The sequence below is a fragment of the Dromiciops gliroides genome, chromosome X (genome assembly GCF_019393635.1).
Source record: "Dromiciops gliroides isolate mDroGli1 chromosome X, mDroGli1.pri, whole genome shotgun sequence".
NCBI lineage: Eukaryota > Metazoa > Chordata > Mammalia > Microbiotheria > Microbiotheriidae > Dromiciops > Dromiciops gliroides.
Window position 1 is genome coordinate 46,212,019 of NC_057867.1, and position 20,784 is coordinate 46,232,802.

General features: G+C 44.4%; 1 protein-coding gene across 4 annotated transcripts in view; it reads right to left on the bottom strand.

Annotated features, from left to right (window-relative positions):
* Positions 1 to 10,701: 10,701 nt before the first annotated feature.
* The window catches only part of ENOX2 (ecto-NOX disulfide-thiol exchanger 2), a 300,146-nt gene continuing 290,063 nt past the window's right edge, over positions 10,702 to 20,784 (bottom strand). For all 4 annotated transcript variants that reach the window (XM_043974193.1, XM_043974192.1, XM_043974195.1 and 1 more), the window contains 2 exons: positions 16,350 to 16,435; positions 10,702 to 12,302 (listed from right to left, as the gene is read on the bottom strand). In XM_043974193.1, coding sequence (XP_043830128.1) covers positions 12,171 to 12,302; positions 16,350 to 16,435 — 218 coding nt within the window. In that variant the 3' untranslated portion in view covers positions 10,702 to 12,170. The remainder of the gene's footprint in view (positions 12,303 to 16,349; positions 16,436 to 20,784) is intronic.

Sequence of the window (20,784 nt, forward strand, 5' to 3'; positions counted from 1 at the left end):
TCATCTTTCATTTATGCTAACACTTCGTTAAAATAATCGTGCGCTCTTCTACCAGTGGGGAATGGCAGAGGGAGCACTGAACTTGGCCTTGGAAGATCTAGCTGGGTTTGCATTCTGCTTCTGAAACTTCCTAGCTGTGTGACCCTGGGCAAGTCATTCCATCTCTTGGGGCCTCAGTTTCTTCATCTATAAAACGGGCTCTGTTTCCTACTCAGGGCTATTGCAAAGATATTGCTGGAGGAGATGGCAACTTTCTCTGGAATTTGCTCCCCAGAAAAGAGTGAGGGACCCAGGCAGATGCTGAGCCTAGTAGATGTTCAGGGGTATAGGAGATTCAGGAAGTAGAGAGGGGAAATATCCGGTTTGGGTGTTGTACCCACTTATAACAATCAATCAATCAGTAAACAGTAATTAAGTGCATACTAGGGTACCAGGCCCTGTGCTAAGAGCTGGGGATGCAAAAAGAGGCAAAATACAATCCTTGTCCTCAAGGAGATTATAATCTAACAGGGGAGACAAGAAGCAAACAAATATATACAAAGCAAGATATATATATATATATATATGATATCACACATAAATATGTGATATATGCGATATATACGATATGTACATATATATTTGTATATATATGATAAATCAGAAAGAATTAACAGAGGGAAGTTAGTGGAATTAAGAAGGACTGGAGAGATGGGATTTTGGTTGGGACTTGAAGCCAAGGAGGTTAGTAGTAAGAAGGAAGGGAGAGTGATCCAGGCATGTGATACAGAGAGAATGCCAGGAGCTGAGAGATGGAGGGTCTTGTTCACGGAACAACCAGGAGGCCAATGTCACTGGATGGAAGAGAACGTGTAAGAACAAGCCAAATGAGGGAGGTATTCAACTCTCAGCATCATCTGCTCCCTCAAAACTGGAACTCTTAAGCCTGTCTTCTGGTTCTTATGGACAAAGTGGTGTCCTGGCACACACAGGAGATTGCACCTGACCTTCAGCATGGAGATGTGAGGTTTGTGGCAGATCATGGGGCCATGAGATCCTCCTGTCCTTTGTGGAGGTCCATGATTTCATTGATATAGATACTCTCTCCACCTAACGGGGTTTCTAGGAGTCGCTGTGGCCAAAAAGCTCTATCCCCCTGCAGGCAACCAGGTCACAAGTCTCTCTGAACTTCTCCAGGTTGGTGTTCAGATGACACAGTCTTTTGGTAGGCCCACATGCGAAGCCTTTCCTGCTTGTATTTCCCTGGAAAAGCCTTCAAGAAGCTAGGTTCACCTCCACACCCTGAGGATGTATCAGAGGAGAAGAATGGTAAATACTTTGCACATAGTGGGCACTGCATATTTGTTGAATCAAATGATTACTCTCATTTTACATATGTGGAAACAGAAGCTTAGAGATGTTTAGTGACTTTTCCAAGGTCATACAGCTATTTGGTGGTAAAGCCCTGACTGTATCAAAGGCTCTTGCCATCCAGTCGAGTGCTTTGTCTCACACCACATTATCTCTCTACCAAGGATCTTATCTGACCTAGTTGGCTGTATATCTGCCTACAAGTTTTACAGCAGAAGTATATGGGCATCAATCCAAGATTTTTCTGAAATCTGGCTAGATCCTAGACTGTATAGATCGCATATTGTGTATCTACAGCTTTCCGTTCCAGGCTGCCAAAGGAAGTCAGGGAGGGACATTCTGGATTATTTTGTTTATTGAGATTTGAAAGTTGTCACTTTCATTCAAGGCCTCAGGGCAGATACACAGTAAACATTTTGATCCCGGTCCCACTTTCTTTTCTAGGTAGAGGCTTGTCAAAATAGGGTTGCAGACAGAGTCCTCTTTTTCCCAGTGACAAAGACCAACAGTTACATAAAAAGGGTGACAACTGCCTTCTTTTACTACTTGGCTTAACTCTGGCGAGCTGGCCTGGGACTGCTGCTGGTTATGTGGCCCGCCGCCTGGGAAGCTAAAGTTGCTGTGAGCAGCTGTGGAGACGTGGGAGGAAAGTGAACAACCCTTGTCACTCTCACTCCCCCTAAACTAAAGATCGAGTGCTTAGGGGGTGCTCTAAGTCACCAATGCCCCAACAGCTGGCTCGACTGATGCCCGAGCAGTCTCCCCCAGAGAACCGTGCTTTTGTACGCTGATGAACACGTTCGCCCTACTGTTATCCAATCAGTTAGGGTTGGGGCCAAGTGGCACATTTGTCACACAGCTGTTGATGAATAATCAATGAAGTCTTGCTAAATGCCACCATACACTGGGGCACAGGTGTCGTTCGGTACGCAGGCAGCTTGGCCAAGGGGAATGCTCCAGCCGAGAGCTAGGAAATAAAGCTTTCATTTATTGGGCCACTGATAAAACCCACAGAATCAGAGCCATAGACTGTTGAAGCAGGGCGATACCTCAGAGACTCTTGAAGCCAAGGAGTTCTTCACCTATTTTTGTGCCCTGGACCACTTGGATATTCTGGTGATTTCTGTGTGCTCATCAGAATCACGTTTTACAAAATAATTCATACTCAAATTGCAGCTAGAGGTTAGTGAAAATTAAGATCTCATTCTGTCCCCCCTATCCCCGCCCCCCCCCCAAGTTCATGGATTCCTGGAATCTACCCACAGACTCCCTGCAGGGGGTGGACCCTGGGTGAAGAACCTCTACTCTAGGTTTATTCCCTCTCATCACAGAAAGGAAAATGAGGCCCAGAGATTGCAAATGATTTGTTCGAAGTCACACAGCTAATTGGTAGCAGAGTCAGAATTAGAGGCCAGCTTTCCTCGCCCACCCCCTTCCCCACAGGTCCATAACAGTCCAGTGATCATTGACATCATGATTTTGTCCATGGCCATGAGAAATGAGGCATACAGACAATATCGACAATGTTTACAACCATGTTAAGTGCCACAAAACAAGTGAAATTGAAGGCTACAAAAGGATGCAGAACAAGTTGGGCCCTGAAGAAGATAGGAGAAGCCACTCCCCCTACTCCTGGGTGTGGAACATTGGCATGTGTCCAATTGGTTTGATTTATTGATGAATTTAGCTGATTTTTTCCCCTTTGTTATAAGGGATGGCTCTCTAGGAGGGAGGCAGGAAGAGGTACTAGGGGAAATCTAGGTGATATCAAACCGAAATATACCAATAAAATATATTATTAAAAGAAGAAAGTAGGCAATGAAATAAATGCAAGGGCATGCATTACTTTTACTTTCATAAATGCCTCATTGCTAGTTGTAATTTTCCTTTAATATCAGGGGAGAACATGTATGCTCTGGCCCTGGGCCAGCCTGACTAAATGTCCCCTCAGGATGCCAGAGAGCCCTAAGAGTTTGATGGGGCATCCCTTTTCTCTGCCACAGGATAGATCCCTCAATAGTGGTATCCCCCTATTTGGTAGGGATCAGTTACTAGTGCCTCAGTTCCATTTAATTAACATCATTTGACTTTTATGAAGCTAAGTGGTGCAGTGGATAAAGCTCCAGCCTGGAGTCAGCAGGAATTCAGTCAGCCTGAGTTCAAATCCTCCCTCAGACACTTACTAGCTGTGTGACCCTGGGCAAGTCACTTAACCTTGTTTGCCTCAGTTTCCTCAACTATCAAAAGAACTGGAGAAGGAAATGGCAAACCACTCCAGTATCTTTGTCAAGAAAATCCCAAATAGGCTCACTAAGAGTTGGACAGGACTGAAACAACTGAACAATAACATTTATTTTATAGATAGAGCAAGAATAAATGTACAAACATTTCCTCTGAACACCTCAGCAACATAATCTCCCCTATATTGGAGGTTTCAAACACACAGCCCACAGCATTCCTGAGTGCGGCCCAGACCAGATTAAAATGTAGATTTTAATGTGTTGATATATTCATTTAAAAAGGAACTATCTAAATATGGTCTCTCCAGTTGAGTCAGGCCAGTCCTCTCCTCTTCCTCATACACACCAGGCTTATGTCCACATCTATGCCTTTGTTCATGATATCCCCTTGACTGAAATCTCCAAATGTTACACATCATTCAAAACCAAGCTCACATCTCTCCACTTCCATGTGGCCCTCCCGGATTACTGAACTTGTTTCCCCTTTGGACTCCTATCATGCTTGAAGTCAGTGTCAAATAGTTGATACATCATCATGTATATCATTGATATCATGAACAGTGTTCATGATATCATTGATATCATGAACAGTGTTCATGATAGACAGCCACACAGCCCTTGTTACTTCTTCTTATGTTTAACTCACGGCCCAGAATCAAAGCTCTGGGTTGATATAGACTGGATTTGATACTTGGAGCTTCTCACAACTCACTGCCTTTAGTTCATGCCTCCACCCAAGGTTTCCCCTGAGAACACCACATACTTTGTATCAAGGTCACTACAGAAAAGATAAAGTGGCCCTCAACTCCCTTGCAAGTACTCAGGCTAACACAATGGACTTCATAAATGGTCACTCCATAAATAACCAAAACAAGCCTCCTCTTCTCTTCAGTGGTTCTCACCTCCTCTAGGCACCTCTATAGTCAGTCCCCCAGACTTATAATACTACCTTAAGATTGAGGCTTCCATGAAAGGGGAAAATTATTGGGATAAATATTCCACATAATCCACAGTATTAATGAAGATAAGGATCAAGATTTGTTCTTCCCCGTCATGGCTCAGTCTTACTGCTCCTTGGGCTCCAGAACTTTTTAGAAATGGCATGTCTGATACAATAATAGTCACTTGCTGGCTGTGTGACCCTGGGCAAGTCACTTTACTCTGCTTGACTCAGTTTCCTCATCTGTAAAATGAGCTGGAGAAGGAAATGGCAAACCACTCTAGTATCTTTGCCAAGAAATGGGGTTATGAGAAGTCGGACACAACTGAAACCACTGAACAACAAAATACAGAGACAGCATGATGCAGTGGCAAGAGAACTTGATGGCTTTGGTGTCAGCGAACTTGGATTTGAACCCTGTCTCTGTCACTTAATACCTGTGTGACCTTGGACAAGAGGGGTAGAAAAAATACTGGAGGACCCGGGTTCAAATTCCAGCTTGGCTTTGTGACCTTGGCTAAATGCCTTCACCTCTCTGGGCCTCTCTTTTCTTATTTATAAAATGAGGGAGTTGGAAGCAACAACCCTAAAGCTCCTTCCAGATTTGCCTATGACCCTATGACCTAAATGGATCACTGGAATGGACAACCTTTCATGATGTGCATTAGAGGGGGGATGAAACAGTGCTGTGTGAGGTCAGAAGGGGAAAGGGGAGATCAGGGCAGACTTCATGGAAGAGGTAGCATTGCAGTTGGGGTTTTAAGGATAACAGGAGGGAATGTGGCACAGTGGGTAAGAGATGGCCTCAGAGCCATGTAGATCTGGGTTCTAGTCCCACTTTTGACACGTGCTGATTGTGTAATCCTGTCTGAGCAAGTAATCTCTCAGTACCCCAGGCAACGGAGTTGCAGAGAAGGTAGAAATATGCATTTGTGGAGGGAGTTTCCTCATCTGAGACTTCCTTATAAAAATAAAGTCACAGATCTATGTTCTGTCATTTAAAGGATGGGTAGGATTTCAACAAAGATGGAAGAAATAAATTCCAGGTATAGGATAAGCTGTGAAAGAGTTAAAGTGCAGGGCGTGTTGGGAGGGAGGAGAGGAGGGACAGATGGTGGCCCAGTTTGACTGGAGAGCAGTGTATGTGCATGGGAGTAATATAAGATAAGACTGGAGAGCTAGGCTGACACCAGATTGTCGAGAGCCTTGAATGCCAGGCAAGGGAGTTTGAACGTTGCTCAGGAAGCACTGAAAAAGGCTTCTGGGAGCTGCTAAAGATTTGTAAGCAGACACATTATCAGATCTCATTTCTACGGGGGGGGGGGGGGATTGTCCTGACAGCAACAAGATGACAGGGGGAGGTAGAGAATGGAAGGGGATGACCCATTAGGAGGTCTAGGCTGGTGCTAATGAGGATCCAATTTAGGGTAGTAGCAGTGGGAAGAAAAGAGAAGGGGCAGATGGGAGAGATGTTTGGTGAATGAAATTGATAGGTAAGGGGGGCAGCTAGGGGGCGCAGTGGATAAAGTACCAGCCCTGGATTCAGGAGGACCTGAGTTCAAATCCAGCCTCAGACACTTGACACACTTACTAGCTGTGTGACCCTGGGTAAGTCACTTAACCCTCATTGTCCTGCAAAAAAAAAGAAAGAAAGAAAGAAAGAAAGAAAGAAAGAAAGAAAGAAAGAAAGAAAGAAAGAAAGAAAGAAATTGATAGGTAAGGGAGATAGAAGATTCAAAGAGAACCCCAGGCTCATCTACCTGTAAGAAGGAATCAACAGTGGCACCCCTGCAGAAACAGTGGAGCAAAAGGAGAGGTCATCAATATAACCTCTGAGCTTTAGGGAGCTTGAGGTCTTAATGCAAGGAGGCAGATTCTACTCCCTCCCCTCCCCCTTCTCCTTCCTCCCTCCTCCCTTGCCCTCCTCTCCCCTTCCCCTTCTCTCTTCAGGCATCACTAAGACTCACAGGACTAGGATTCAGGATCGTAATGCAGCTTTGGAAGCATATCAAAAGGCACACAACAGCTAAAAAGGAGAAATAACATTGTGCATTTAATAAGATATACTCATGTGAGGGAACCGAGGGACCCTAGGGCAGGGACAGAGGGGAAGCGAAGATCAGTGGAAAGGGGAGACAGAAATGACATTGTGGTGTGACAGAACACCGGGAGAGGAGGAGGAATAAGATGCAGAATTTGGGAAATATCACATACCTTACCCCGAGGAACGAAGTAGAAATGATGGGAGACTTCAGTTCTCGAAACATCTGCCCGAACTTTCTTTCTGCCAAAGGCAAAGCACCCGATACGGTTTGTAAAAAAAAAACAAAACCCAACACAAACTTATCTGAATGATAATTTCCCCCTTCAAAGGTGGAGGAAGCTATTGGGAGTCCAAAATGCTATCCTAGACCTGATTCTGACCAGCAAGGAGAAACTAATTGGCTGATGAAATAGAAATCATGAGAATCTTAAGAGGATGTGCCATTCTGCCTTAGAATTTATGATAGAAGAGAGAAAATCTGGGTATAGTCTGGTGAACCCCTTAGCTTTTGTGTGAGCTGATTTCGAAGGGTTCAGAGAAAGGATCGATATGTTCCCATGGCTTAACATTCCATAGGGGAAGTTGGTCAAAAGGGGACTTTGAAGAATGAAACTGTGGAGACTGAGGAGGATAGAACAAAATAGTCAACAGGGAAGGGAAATTGAAGACAAGCATAGTAAGAGAAGATGCTAAGAGAGCCCCTAACTAGCGCAACTGAGTTCGAGGCAACAAGCCCAGTGTATTAAAAAAAAAAAACATCAGAAAGCAGTGGAAGGGAAAATAAAAGCTATAGAAATCTTAGTGTGAAAAAGCTGAGCCACAGCCTCCCAAGAGTATTCAGAGATGAAAATGGCAAGAGGAAAGAAATAGCTAAATAATAGGACAAGTGTGTCAATGTTTCAATAACAATCAGCACCAATGGGAGATGGTGCTGCCATATCTGGATCCTAACACCTTGTAAGAAGCCAAATTCAGGAAGAGTATCAGGACACAAACCAAATACACAGAGAAGAAAGGAATTTGGATTTGGGGGCAACACAGCTGTGAAAAGCTTGAGAGATCGATTTGTTAGAATAACTGAAAATGAAAGTTTATACAGTATAATTATAAACACAGTGGGCATTTGGATAGTGCTTTATGGTTTGCTAAGAAATATCTCATTTGAGTCTCACAACAACCCTGGGAGGTGGCTGTTATTATTACCTCCATTTTACAGTTGAGGAAACTGAGGCTAAGAGAGATTGAGGTCCCAAGAGATCACACGGCTAATAAGTGCCAGAGGCAGGATTTGAACTCAGGTCCTCCTGAATCCAAGTCTGAAACATTATACACGGCACCACCTCCCTGCCACATTTTCCTCTATACTTTCACCCCACTGGCCTCTCCCTTGTAACAAAGGCAAAGTTGATCAAAAGCTTCTGAGAAAATGATCTCATCTGATGGTGTATGGCACATTTTTTCACCTGTAGTCTGCTTCCTCTCTGCTGAGAGACTGGAAGTGTGTTTCATCATTTGTTTCATGGGCCTGAGATTGGTTGTAATGATTAATTAGAATCTAGCTACTTTTTCGGGGTGTTTTTATTTACATGATTTGTAATTGTGTGAATTATTTTCCTGGTTCTGTTTACTTCACCCTGAAAAGGTGTGGAGGGGTTGCTGGAGGAGGGAAAACTATAAAGATGAAATCACACATTAATTGAAACATTGGAGAACAAGGATCAGCCTAGCTCTGCTTGGCCCTCAAGGGTAGAAGTAGGAACAACCTATCAATGAAAATTAGCCTCAAGTGGAAAGGGCTACCTTGGGATGTCTCCCCAGGCCAGGCTGAATGACCTCCTTGGAGGGGAATGTTCTAGAGGAATGGCCTGTACCAGTTTGTTTCTAAGGTCCTTTACAGAAGATTTGGGGGTTCTAATATTATCTATAGATAGCTACACAAACACATGTATATATAGACTATATACGTGTATATATGAAATGTGTGCACATATGTATATATGCATGTACATACATGTATAAATGTGTGTATAGGAAATATATATATGTATATAGAGACATGTGTATATATAAAGACATGTATATGTATATATATGAAATGTATGTATACGTGTATATATCAAGAACTTTCATAAATATACAGAGATGAATGAAACATCTTGATATATACATATATGTGAATATATATGAATATATGTGTATATATATGAATATATGTGAATACGAAAGATCTTTGACTCAAGAACCCATTAGAAAAAGAACCAAGAGACATTTGTTTCTATAGTTGCCACATCTCGGTGGCAAGGGAAGGGAAAATTGTATTAGGGAGGGGCAGCTGCAGACCCCCAAGGTAGCTGGCTGCCTCTTCTTACCGCCTCCCCCCCAGCCTTGCCAGGTACCATTTCTCAGCTAAAGCAGCTGTGTTCTGCTCCAACAATCATTCGCTGCTAATAAGAGCTGTTCAAAGTGCTCCCTTTTCTTGTCAGACCTGTCACAGTGCATCTTTTTTTTTTTTTTTTTTTTTACATTTCTGTGGGTTTTATCAGCATTAACAGGCAGAAATCAAGGCCATTAAGACGTTCCCTAAGTATCTCAGCACAAGCTCATTTGTCAATTCCCAGCCCCAGCAACAGGCTAACCTAGAATATGGCTCTTGATGAAAATGGGGAATAGAGTTTGGTCCTCCTTCTAGCAGGAGGGGTCTGGATGGGGCTTGATGACTCAGCTAGGGGACCCAAATTCATAGTTGGTTCCCCAATGGTGCAGACATTTCTGGTAGCTTCCATCTCCCCTTAAAACAGTGAAAAACTATACTCATTTATTGGAAGGGAGGGAGGGAGGGAGGAAGGAAGGGAAGAAGGGAAGAATCAAGAAAGGGAATAAAGAAGGGAAGAAGGGAGTGCCAGGCACCATGCTTAGCACTTTACAAATATCTTTTTTGTTCGTCACAACAATCTTGGGAGGTAGGTATTATTATTATTATTCCCATTTTACAGTTGAGGAAACTGAGGCAGTGGTGAAGTGACCTGCCCAGGTTCACACAGCTAAGAAGTATATGAGGCTGGATTTGAACTCAGGTCTTCCTGATTCCAGGCCCAGTACCCTACCTACTGTGCCAACTACTAGGCAGTGGGCTTAGGCACAAGACAGAGATAGTTCTGTTGGGGCACCACACTTTGCTTTGTAATCTTTACGGAGAGGACCCTGATGGTACCCAGAGCCTTTCTTACTCTCAGTTTCCCGTCCAGGCTGTCTCCTTTCAGGGCTTCTAGGCCAGAATTGTAATGTCAGCTTCATGAACTTAAATAGCTCTTAAATCTCTCCCAATAAATTTTCCATTTTCATTGAAATAAGTCAACAAAAAGAGGAGGCTGGGTCAGTAGACCTCCTCAGCCTCTTCACCTTTTTGCTGTGGTGCAGTGGATAGAGGGGGTAGACTTGGGATCATGAAGAACTAGGTTTGACTCCAACCTCCAGACTTGGATTGTGAGTCAAAGAAATAGTGAGAAGACCAGTATGACCCCTACGTTGTGAGCCTGAGCGACTGGGAGGATGGTGGTATCCCCATATGGCCTTTGACAGTAAGAGGCAAGTTTGTTTTGTTTTTCTTTCTTTGGTAAGGCAATTGAGGTTAAGTGACTTGCTCAGGGTCACACGGCAAGTGTTAAGTGTCTGAGGCTGGATTTGAACTCAGGTTCTCCTGACTCCAGGGCTAGTACTTTATCCACTGGGCCACCTAGCTGCCCCAGTAATAGGGAAGTTTGGAAGAGGGGAGGGTTTGGGGAAAAGATAATGAATTTCAGCGTTCTTGGTGGTGGTGATGGGGAATGGGGTTCCACTGATGACCTACAGGGGTTGGGAGTCACTGGCATGTGCAGGATATGAGCAGGTCTATGTTAATCATTAAGTGGAAGGCATCTCCCTCTTCCCAAAGGAGGCTTGATGCTGAGCTGGAGATAGCCCAGCCAGAGATGGAAGCCACCCAGTCAAATGCTGTGGCTCCCCTCTTCCCCAGAGGCAGGATCTTGCTATTACTTACTTATTTGGCCCAGAACACAGCCGACGAGCTAGAAATGGAACGTGGGACCTCCTGTCTGGACAGTGCGAATGAATTCAGACATGATACCAAATGGTGGCGTAAAAATGCTTCGTTTTATTATTTGAAAAATACAGTTGGAAACAGTGCCGACATCTTGTTTACAAGGTATCTTCTTTACTCCTCATGTTCTCTGCAGACACAAGCACAACTATTTGAAGCCAGTACTAAAGGGCAGGGATGCTTGATTTGGGGGGAAAAGCACCACATAAGAGGCCAGATCAATTCGTCTCCAGATGTTCGGCCCCAACCCATCTCCATTAAACAACTAAGCAGAACTTCTGAAGCAGACCGTCCAATGCAAAGCACAGGAGGTCCTGGCAGCCTGAAGGGCCCCAGGGGCACAAGCTACCCCCCAGTACTGAGGAAACCCTGATCCTTCTTTTGTGAAAGTACAATGAGCTAGTGATACTCAGAGCATCTCTTTGGAAACATTCAACAGGAAGTAAACACAATATTTACAGCAGTGGGTGAGCTCTTGATTGGCACACTGATGCTAGGAGGAAAGGGCTTACTGATTTTGTGAAAGGCTGGAGCAGAGAGAATATGAAAAGAAATCCCATTACTGATGTTGTCATTTTTTTTCTAGTTTGTAGAAAATGAAATACGCCCACCTTTAGAAGCAGATTATTTACAAAATGATGCTGAAGACTATGTAAACATGTCAGCCAGACTGGGCTGCTGTTGATGCCAATACATTGGACTTTTTTAGGTGTTATGATGTTTTTGAAAATCTAGTTTTGCTTGTAAATTCTGAAATAAGCCACCTAATAGAAAAGAAAGAATTGCTTTGGAAAATGTGTCAAATTCTGGCTCACGATAGTTCCGTTAAAACAAACAAAAAACCAAAGAAATCCATGAACTGTGTGGTCTGTCTTCAAAAGATGGGCAAGAATAGCATCTCTACCAAACATGTGTATATATGTGTGCATGCGTGTGTGTGCACGCATGTGCCCATGCCAGTGCCCAAATGCAGGCCGGCTTGCTTGCCCTCCTGCAGTGTTACCTAGGGGAAGACGATTAAGGTGTTGGAAATTCTACCAATGGTTCCTTGTGAGAGGAGAAATGTTTATAGAATGAGAGCTTTTGGAAAAACATATCACATACAAACTGTCAAAACATTTTCAATAACAGGGTGCTTTAAAAAAAACGCGAAGGCTTGAGAACAGCAGTATAGACACAGTAGATGCCCCACGTGTAATTTGTTTTTGAGCATCTGAAAGTTTTCATTCAAAAAAGCCAACCAACCAACTCACCAAGGGAGAGAAATGGCCGCACTTAAGGTTGGAGCCAGTCTGTCTAGGGCCTTTAGCAAAAGGTGCTGTGCTATCTCTAATCCACACTTGTTACAACAGATCCCATATGGGGAACTACAAAGCGAATTTCTACAGGACACTCACAAAAACCCAAATGCAAACGAAGGAAAACACCACAGATTTTTATCACTTCCCAGGCTTAGATAACACTTTCCCCCAGGATCTTGGTTACTGAAAGGGAAGGAGATTAAGTCATCTTGAGACCATCGAAGCCACAGAACTTCCATCTTTTCTCTAGGCTGGCTCCAACTCCTGTCATCTCCTGCTTAAAGGTGCATTGCAGGCGGCTCATGAGACTTTCCACTTCGCTGGTGCAAATCTGCGGGTGAGAGGACAGGATCACTGGAAGCCAGCTTTGGACTCCCACATAAGCCAAGCCCACTGACACTGGTACCATCGGCCTTCCAGAATCCCAGCTGCCTCCAAGCTGGGAGGGACCTCGGGGCCAGCTACTTCAAACCATACCTTATTAGAAACTCTCCCAAGAACAGGCCCAGTAAAAACGTAACCAGACTCCAAGCCAGTTCTGCTGATTGCAAAGCTTTTCTCTTATCCCCAGAGTGCTCCTGTTTCTGCGCTCGGGGTTTGGAGCCTTGTGAAAATGCCGATAGTACTTTAAGCCATTACTGGCCATTTACACCTGACTTTGAATGGGAATCTGAAAGGAGATTTTAGTAGCAAGGAGAGAAGAGGAGACAGGGAAACCATGAATAAACGTGGCACTTGAGGAGCTGAAAAGAGAGTGCTGCTAAGTATCAAAAAGGTAGGAAGTGGGCAGGCTGGGGGTATTTCTGACGTGTTTTGCTCTTTGCAAATAGAACTCTCAGCACTCCAGGATGGGGGAGGTCTGGCTACAGGCGACATAATGAGGCCCACTGATTGCTGCACAGACAAGCCAACCAGAAAATACGCTGCCCCTGCTCCTGGCACATTGGCCCGCATCCACTGGGGCCACGTTGCTGGGCACCCCAAACACTGAGCAGGAAATGAAGGGATCAGCACTTCAGAAGGCTAATGCTGAAACTAGCCCCCCCTTCCCGGCCATGGTGGCTGACTATAGGTACCAAAGGAAACATTCATTTTCCGAAATGGCCAACGTGTTGATTTGTTAAGAGTGGGGGTGGGGTTTGGAGGGTGAGTTGCTGGGTAGTGATGGAGGTGCAAAAAAAGAAATGAAACATCCCCAGAAGAGAACAGAAGGAAGTTCGTAAAGGGACAGAGTCTTGTTACTACCATGTTAAATTTAATATATATGGGGGCAGCTAGGTAGCGCAGTGGATAGAGCACTGGCCCTGGATTCAGGGGAACCTGAGTTCAAATCCGACCTCAGACACTTGACACTTACTAGCTGTGTGACCCTGGGCAAGTCACTTAACCCTCATTGCCCAGCCCCGCCCCCCAAAAGAAGGTTAGACTGGGAGCCAGAAGATCTCCATTTGAATCCCAACTTGCTACTTAATATCCCTATGACCTTGGGCAAGACGTTTCACCCTCCTAGGCCTTAGTTTACCCATCTGTAAAATGAGGGAGTTGTGTCCCTTCCAGTTCTAAATCTATATTCCCGTGACCAGCTTTGAATCATGTGTGTGTGACATCCATTAATAACTGTTTACTTGGGCCATTAAGCCACTTAACTTTGGTGCTCTAGGTACCTCTCTAAGTTGCAGGGAAGATGCCAACCACCATTGGTGGGGGGAGTTTCTTCTATCAAGAGTTCCCTGCCCCAGTGAGATCACAGCTCCATCCCTTTCCCAGTAGACACATGGAAGTTCTGCCCCACTGATCACCCTGGGGCAGGGAGGGAGCATCCTGGGGTTCAGAAGGACCCTTAGACATCATACGATTCTAGCCCTAGAGCTAGATCTCTCTCGGAGGTCACAAAGTCCCTCATTTTACAAATGAGGGTGCTGAGGCTGGGAATGATCACGTGATTTACCCAGGGTCACATGCTTGCTTGTAAGTATCAGCAGCAGGATTTAAATTCAGGCTGCCTCGATTGGCCCCGTACCCCCTCCAGCCCTACCATTGACAGGAGAGGAAATTGAGGCCTGGAGAGGGAAAAGGGGCTTCTTAAGGTCACATGGGTCATATCTAGCAGATACCAAATTTGAACCCAGTTTTTCTTACTGCAAATTCAGAGGTTCCCCTCTCCCAGACCTTGATTATCTCTTAATTTTGCTACAGATCATGAGATGAGTAACAATTCAACAGTCACCTGTTGATTATTTGGAGGTGGTTGGCTATTTTAGACTGAACCTGGGCCTCCACTGGAGGAGGCTCTGGTTTGGAATGTTTGTACTTTGTTAGCAGGAGCTCCCATTTCTTGAGCACTTGAATTTTTAAAAGCAATAGCCCTGTGAGGAATGCAGGGTACTTTTGGTCCTCATTTCACAGAGGAGGAAACTGAGGCTCCAAAAGGGGAAGTGTGAAGTGTCAATGCACCCATGCTTACATGGGTGGCAGGGCCAGGTCATGTGACTTAGAGGCTTGGCTTTCTTCCTTCCTTTTTTTCTTTTTTTGGGCAATGAGGGTTAAGTGACTTGCCCAGGGTCACACAGCTAGTAAGTGTCAAGTGTCTGAGGCCGGATTTGAACTCAGGTCCTCCTGACTCCAGGGCTGGTGCTCTATCCACTGCACCACCTAAATGTCCCTGGTTTTCTTTCTGCCATAGCTTGCCATCTCTAATACTAATGGCATAGCAACAGCTTTGCATTGTTGTTACATATGTGATCATAGCTTTAGAGCTGGAAGGGAATTAAGAGGGCATCGAACTCCCCCTCAATTTTACAGCTGAGGAAACTGAGGCAGACTTGCCCAGGGTTACACAGCTAGCAAGTGTCTGAGGTAGCATTTGAACTCGGGTCTTCCTGATCCCAAGCCCAGTGGCTCTGTGCACTGAACTCTGTAGCTGTCATTTCTCCTGCAGCAGGAAATACTACCCTAGAGGAAAGCTGACCGAAACTAGAATAGTCATAAGGGAAGGGGGGGCTGACTTGTGGCGCCATTGTTCCCTGGCTTTTATGAGGGCTGGAGGCCTTGCTCCCACTCTGAGGCTGCCCACGGGCAGCAGGGAAGAACAAGGAACGAACAGGTCTCTGAGATGGGAGTTTAGGCTGGTCTAGAATACTGTTGTGGCAGAGATTTATGTGTTGGCAGCAAAGAGAACAAGAGATCCAAGTGAAATCTCCTAGTCCCAGACAAGTGCGTCTCTGGGGAGTCTGGCTGACTATGTGTTTTTTCCTTGTTTGTCTGTGGAACCTTGTGCAAGATGTATTGCTGCAGGTTTCTCGTGTCTTGGACCGTGCTGCAAACTGACCAACAACTTGGGCATGGAAAACACCAAAGGATTTGGGCAATGATGATGGTGTCACCAGGTCAGGGATAGAAGTATCCTTAACTCCACCTTCTGAGTTGTAGGAGCCTGACAATCTGGTTATTATTTTAACTAAACAAGCATTTGTTTCTTCTGCCTCCCACCTCCTCCTACCTCTCAGGAAATAAAAAAACCCCAAAACAAAAACAGCATTTGTAACAAATATGCCTAATCAAGCAAAACCACTTCCCATGTTGGCCAAGTCCCCAAATGCATGCCCCTCATTCTGCCTCTCTGGCAAGAGAGGGCGACATTTTTGATCACCAATTCTCTGGACTCACCAGTGGTCATTGTCCTAATTAGAGTTCTTAATGTTTTCAAATGTGTTCGTTTTTTACAATGTTATTATTGTATAGATTGTTGTCCTCGTTCTGCTCACTTAGTCTTCTGTAAATCCAAAGACCCCAGCTACTCCTGGGGCAAGGACTAAATAATTGATAAAAACTGCTGAGAAAATTGGAAAGCAGTCTGGCAGAAATTGTTGTTGTTTAGTCATTTTTCAGTAGTGTCCAACTCTTTGTGACCCCATTTAGGGTTTCCTTGGCAACGATACTGGAGTGGTTTGTCATTTCCTTCTCCAGTTCATTTTACAGCTGAGGAAACCAAGGTAAACAGGGTAAAGTGACTTGCCCAGGGTCACCCAGCTAGTAAGTCTCTGAGGCTGGATTTGAACTCAGGTCATCTTGACTCCAGGTCTATCCACTGCAGCACCACATCTAGCTGCCCCATCTGGCAGAAATTAGGTTTATATTAACACCTGACAACATTTACTAAGATAAGCTCCAACCAGGTCTGTGACATAGAGATAAATAAATTAAAAGAGTAAGGAAGAAATTACCTTTGGGATCTATGGAGAGCAGAAGTCATGCCCAAATAAGGGATAAAGAGGATCACAGAAGATAAAGGACTTTTTCACTGACAATATGTTTAGAAAGAATCCAATCCAACATAACTTCCTCTCACCATCCCAGTTTCCTCCCCTCCCATAAATACCTTGGTATCAAGACGTTGTAGATAAGAGCAAATGTATTCAATACTCGCTCCAAATGGGTGCACATGAAGAAATGTGGATATTATACCTACAGAGAAAATACATAGGAGTTAACCTTGAGATACCTTGTAAATTTCCAAGTTAGGACTCAATATTTGTGGAAGGTATTTCCACACTGGGAGTTCCCATACTGATGAAATCATAGGTCTAGACCAATCTCAGTGATTCAAAAAGAAAGTTGACATTTTAGAAACCATCCCCCCACCACTCAGCATATTGAAAAATGATATGAATGTTAGGATTTTGTCATGAGTTCAGATCAAGAACGATTTTCACAATTCATCTATATGTTCTTTAGACTCTGGTCTCTATCCTCAAGGGCAATACAGGTCTTCTTTTGCAGTACTAGAGACCTAACTACGGTGGGGTGACTGGGGCTATGCCCTAGGTCACCAAAATTTAGAGACAACAAAAATGTAGGCTGGTGATTTAAAAAGATTGTGTACATTTTGAAATCTGTGATATTTACATGTTGACAGCAATGTACTCCTTTAGGAGTATAGAAATAACTGAGCTCAACACCTAGTTACAAAGAATAATTGATGAAAATAGGAAACTACCAGATGGTATGCATTGCTAATAACACCCATCTGTGAGCCACTAATGTAACTAATTCCTTCTCCCACTTACAACTGAATTTGTCTTACATTATTTTTGTACCATGAAATAAAAAGTTGATTTCAGGGTATATTTGGCGTGACTTGCCCTAGGCACAGAAACAGCTAGTGACAGCTCTGTGGGGTATAAATTCCATATTCTACCTGATTAGCTTAGTTCCTCTCTAGGGGAGATTGTGCAGGTTCTGCTTCGAGCTTATGCTGAGAGAGGGCACCATGAGCACGGGCAAACGATTGCATTCTCTGTCAATGCTAATAGTGATAGGAAGTTTTGTGTTCAATGTGCTCTATATCTTCAAAGATTAGCATGCTCCTAGCATGGCTCTGGGCCAAATGGCAGGAGCAGATTGTCCGGGTTATTTCAGCCTCCATGACGCCTGTTACAGTACTCTGCTCTCCCAACAATGTATCAGTCAGATAACTGGTACAAGTAGCTCAATACCTGAGTCTTCTTTTCCTAACATTTAGTAACTGACACACACCATGAAATCATCCTTGGATCAACTGGGTCAGGAGCTGAGTTCAGTCTATGGTTTTATCTGGTCCATGAAATGCTCCCCTTCACCCCCAACAAACAAAAAAAAGCACTTCGTTTCATACCTCTCAAACATATTCACAATAAGTAATCATGTTGTTATAGTGTGTGTGTGTGTGTGTGATCCCTCGAACTTGACAATGAGGGTCCTGGAGGGAAAGGACCTTAACTAAAATTTGTCTCTCTCCCAGTGGCCATCCTGCTGCTCTGAATACAGTAGGCGTTTAATTGTGATTTGATGAATTGAACTGAATAACAATATCCCAGTGGACACCCAACTTCCCAGCATACACATCCACCCAAATGTTGCTTGTTGATCATTTTTTTGATCATATTGATGACTAAATCACTGAGAAGTGTAGGACTAGGAATTTATACAACACATAAACTGGTTTGGGGGTACTTCTCAACATTTTAGGGCTTACACTCTCTCTCTTTTTTTTTAGTGAGGCAATTGGGGTTAAGTGACTTGCCCAGGGTCACACAGCTAGTAAGTGTTAAGTGTCTGATGCCGGATTTGAACTCAGGTACTCCTGACTCCAGGGCCGGTGCTCTATCCACTGCGCCACCTAGCCGCCCCAGGGCTTACACTCTTGATGCACTGAGTTCAAAAGATTCCTAGCCAATAATCAGGGTACTTGATGTGGCTGGACAAGTGGCACAGGAACAAAGAAGGCCTGGGTCCAAGCTCTGCTTCTGACACATGTTGGCTCTTGGACTCTGACCAAGCTAGATCTGTGACTATCTTCCTTTTGAAGGCAGATAAACCTGGCTTTGAATCCCAGCTCTGCTACTTAGTCCCTGCCTGACCTGTGGGACTGTGGGCAAGTCATTTCAGCTCCCCTCTGTAGAAGGAAGGAGTTGAGTCAGCTCCTGCTCAAAATCTATGAGCCCATGATATGTACCAGGGTCTTTAGATATGACCCCAAGTTACAGAGAAAGTACTGTCTCTGAATCAGTAGAGGGGGTTTCCTCACCTGTAGTACTATATGCCAATGAAATTCTAGCTCTAAGGGATTCCTCTGCCTCTGTCTCTGTCATATAGTGTCCTCCTCCTCCTTCAATGACCCTGTTGTCTTCATTCTGGCCTCTTCCTACAGCTTCTTCCTCCAACTAGTGAGTTCCTCCCTTAAACCTCCATTGGATGAAACACTCATGCTGGCCATGTTCCCTTCAAACCTGGCTCACCCTTTAATTTCTGCCGACTCTTTTTCTACCTTTGTACCAAGGGTACCTACCCAGCTACTTCAGTTCCTTTGTATGTTTTGTTTTCCCCCAAAAGAATGTAAGCTCATTGAGGGCAGGGACTGGCTTTCTTCTTGCCTGTATTTGTATCTTCAGCACTTAGCACAATGCCTGGCGCCAAGTAAATGCTTGATAAATGCTCTATCTGCTAACAGGATTAACAGTGGAAGGATGAAAAGAGGACTGGCTCTGGAATCTGAGGGTCTGAGTTTGAATCTCAGCTCTGCCACTCACTGGCTGTATGACCGTGGCCAAGTCCCCATAGCTTTAGTATTCTCAACTGTAGGAGGAGGGAGGTTGGACTAGGTGGCCTGCAAGGTCTCTTCTGACTCTAAAATCTATGAGCCCATGAGTCTGTTAGTCTCTTTAGAAAGCTTGCAGAGAACAGTCTAACTTCACAGGCCAGTTTGGGAGCCAAACTACAAGACTGGCCGACATTCAGGAGTGCAGAGGGATGGCAGGGGTGTTATTGTCATGAGTAAACTTGTTCTCAGTTGGTGCCATCCCTCCTAGGACCCAGCCACTGTGCTTTCCTGGGCTTCTTACTCTTTATGAGCCTGGCAAATGGAGCTTAACAGTGTTTACTCTTTGCAGTAGGGAGAATTGAAGTCCGAAAGAACAAGTCATGGCATAAAAGGAGGTTTTATTGGCCAAGCAAGAAAGGCTATTTCATGTTTTACATGACTGCATGTTTATAACCTATATCAAATTGCTTCCTGTTTTAGGAAGAGGGCAAGGGAGGAAAGAAGGGAGGAGAAAAATTCGGGAACTCAGAATTTTACAAAATGAACGTTAAAAATTGTCTTTACAAGGGGCAGCTAGGTGGCGCAGTGGATAGAGCACTGGCCCTGGATTCAAGAGGACCTGAGTTCAAATCCAGCCTTAGACACTTAACACTTACTAGCTGTGTGACCCTGGGCAAGTCACTTAACCCCAATTGCCCCGCAAAAAAAAAAAATTGTCTTTACATATAATTGGAAAAAAATCAAAAACAATTTAGAATAAAAGAAAGGATATTTCTAATGAAGAGTACTTCGAGTGGCCAGCAAGGGACCAAACAGGGAGAAGATGGTGCTCACAGCTCACAGCCTGGGGCCTAGCCATCAAGTAGCACCCACTTTCTCTTTCATCAGCCTGAGACTGTCTTCTGTTTAAAAAAACCCCTTATGGGAATTCTTCCCAGGAAGACTCCTCACAGGTTTTCCTCTAAACCAGCTGGGCTGGAGAACTTGGAAACTGAACTAAGTTGTTTCCTTCCTCGAAACTGTCAAGAGAGACACTTGCGGCTATATCTGTGAAGACACCTGAGCATCACCAGAAATGTTCCTGAATCAAAAGATGCAGGTGCAGCGGGTATAACGGATGTGAGAAAGAATTAATTCTTAATAACTGATATCCTGGGGGACCCAGTCATCTCCCCTTATTTCTTAGTCCTTTCTCCTCCCCTACTCCAAGGTCTAGTTAGTTCATCTGGGTCAAACCCAAGCCAAGCTTACAAAGAATCTTGAGTGGAGACATATTAGAACCCAGGCCTGGACTCCCTCCCTCAGTGAGCTTTCTATCACTAACACTGCAGAGTATGCCTCATCTGAAAGGTTTTCAGGAATGAGTTTGTATGGATGACACTGGGGATTTAATTCAATTCAATCCAGTATTTTAAAAATCCCTACTCTGTACAAAGCCCTGTGCTTGGCACTGGTGGTACAAAGTCAAAAATGAGACAGTTCTTGCCTTCAAGGAGCTTACATACCATTGAGGGGGTGATATCAAACAAGGGGGTGATGGAAGATGTATGGAGGTAAGTGAATGCGGAGTTGTTTCAAGAGGAGTTGTTTCAAGAGGGGGTGAAAAAAGCTCTACGTGGGCAATAGCAACTGAACTGACCCTGGGGTAAAGCTGATGGTCTCAGAGGTGGAGGGGAGGGGAGAGTACACACAGGTTGGGAGGACAGCCAAGGAAAAGGCAAAGGCACGGAGATGG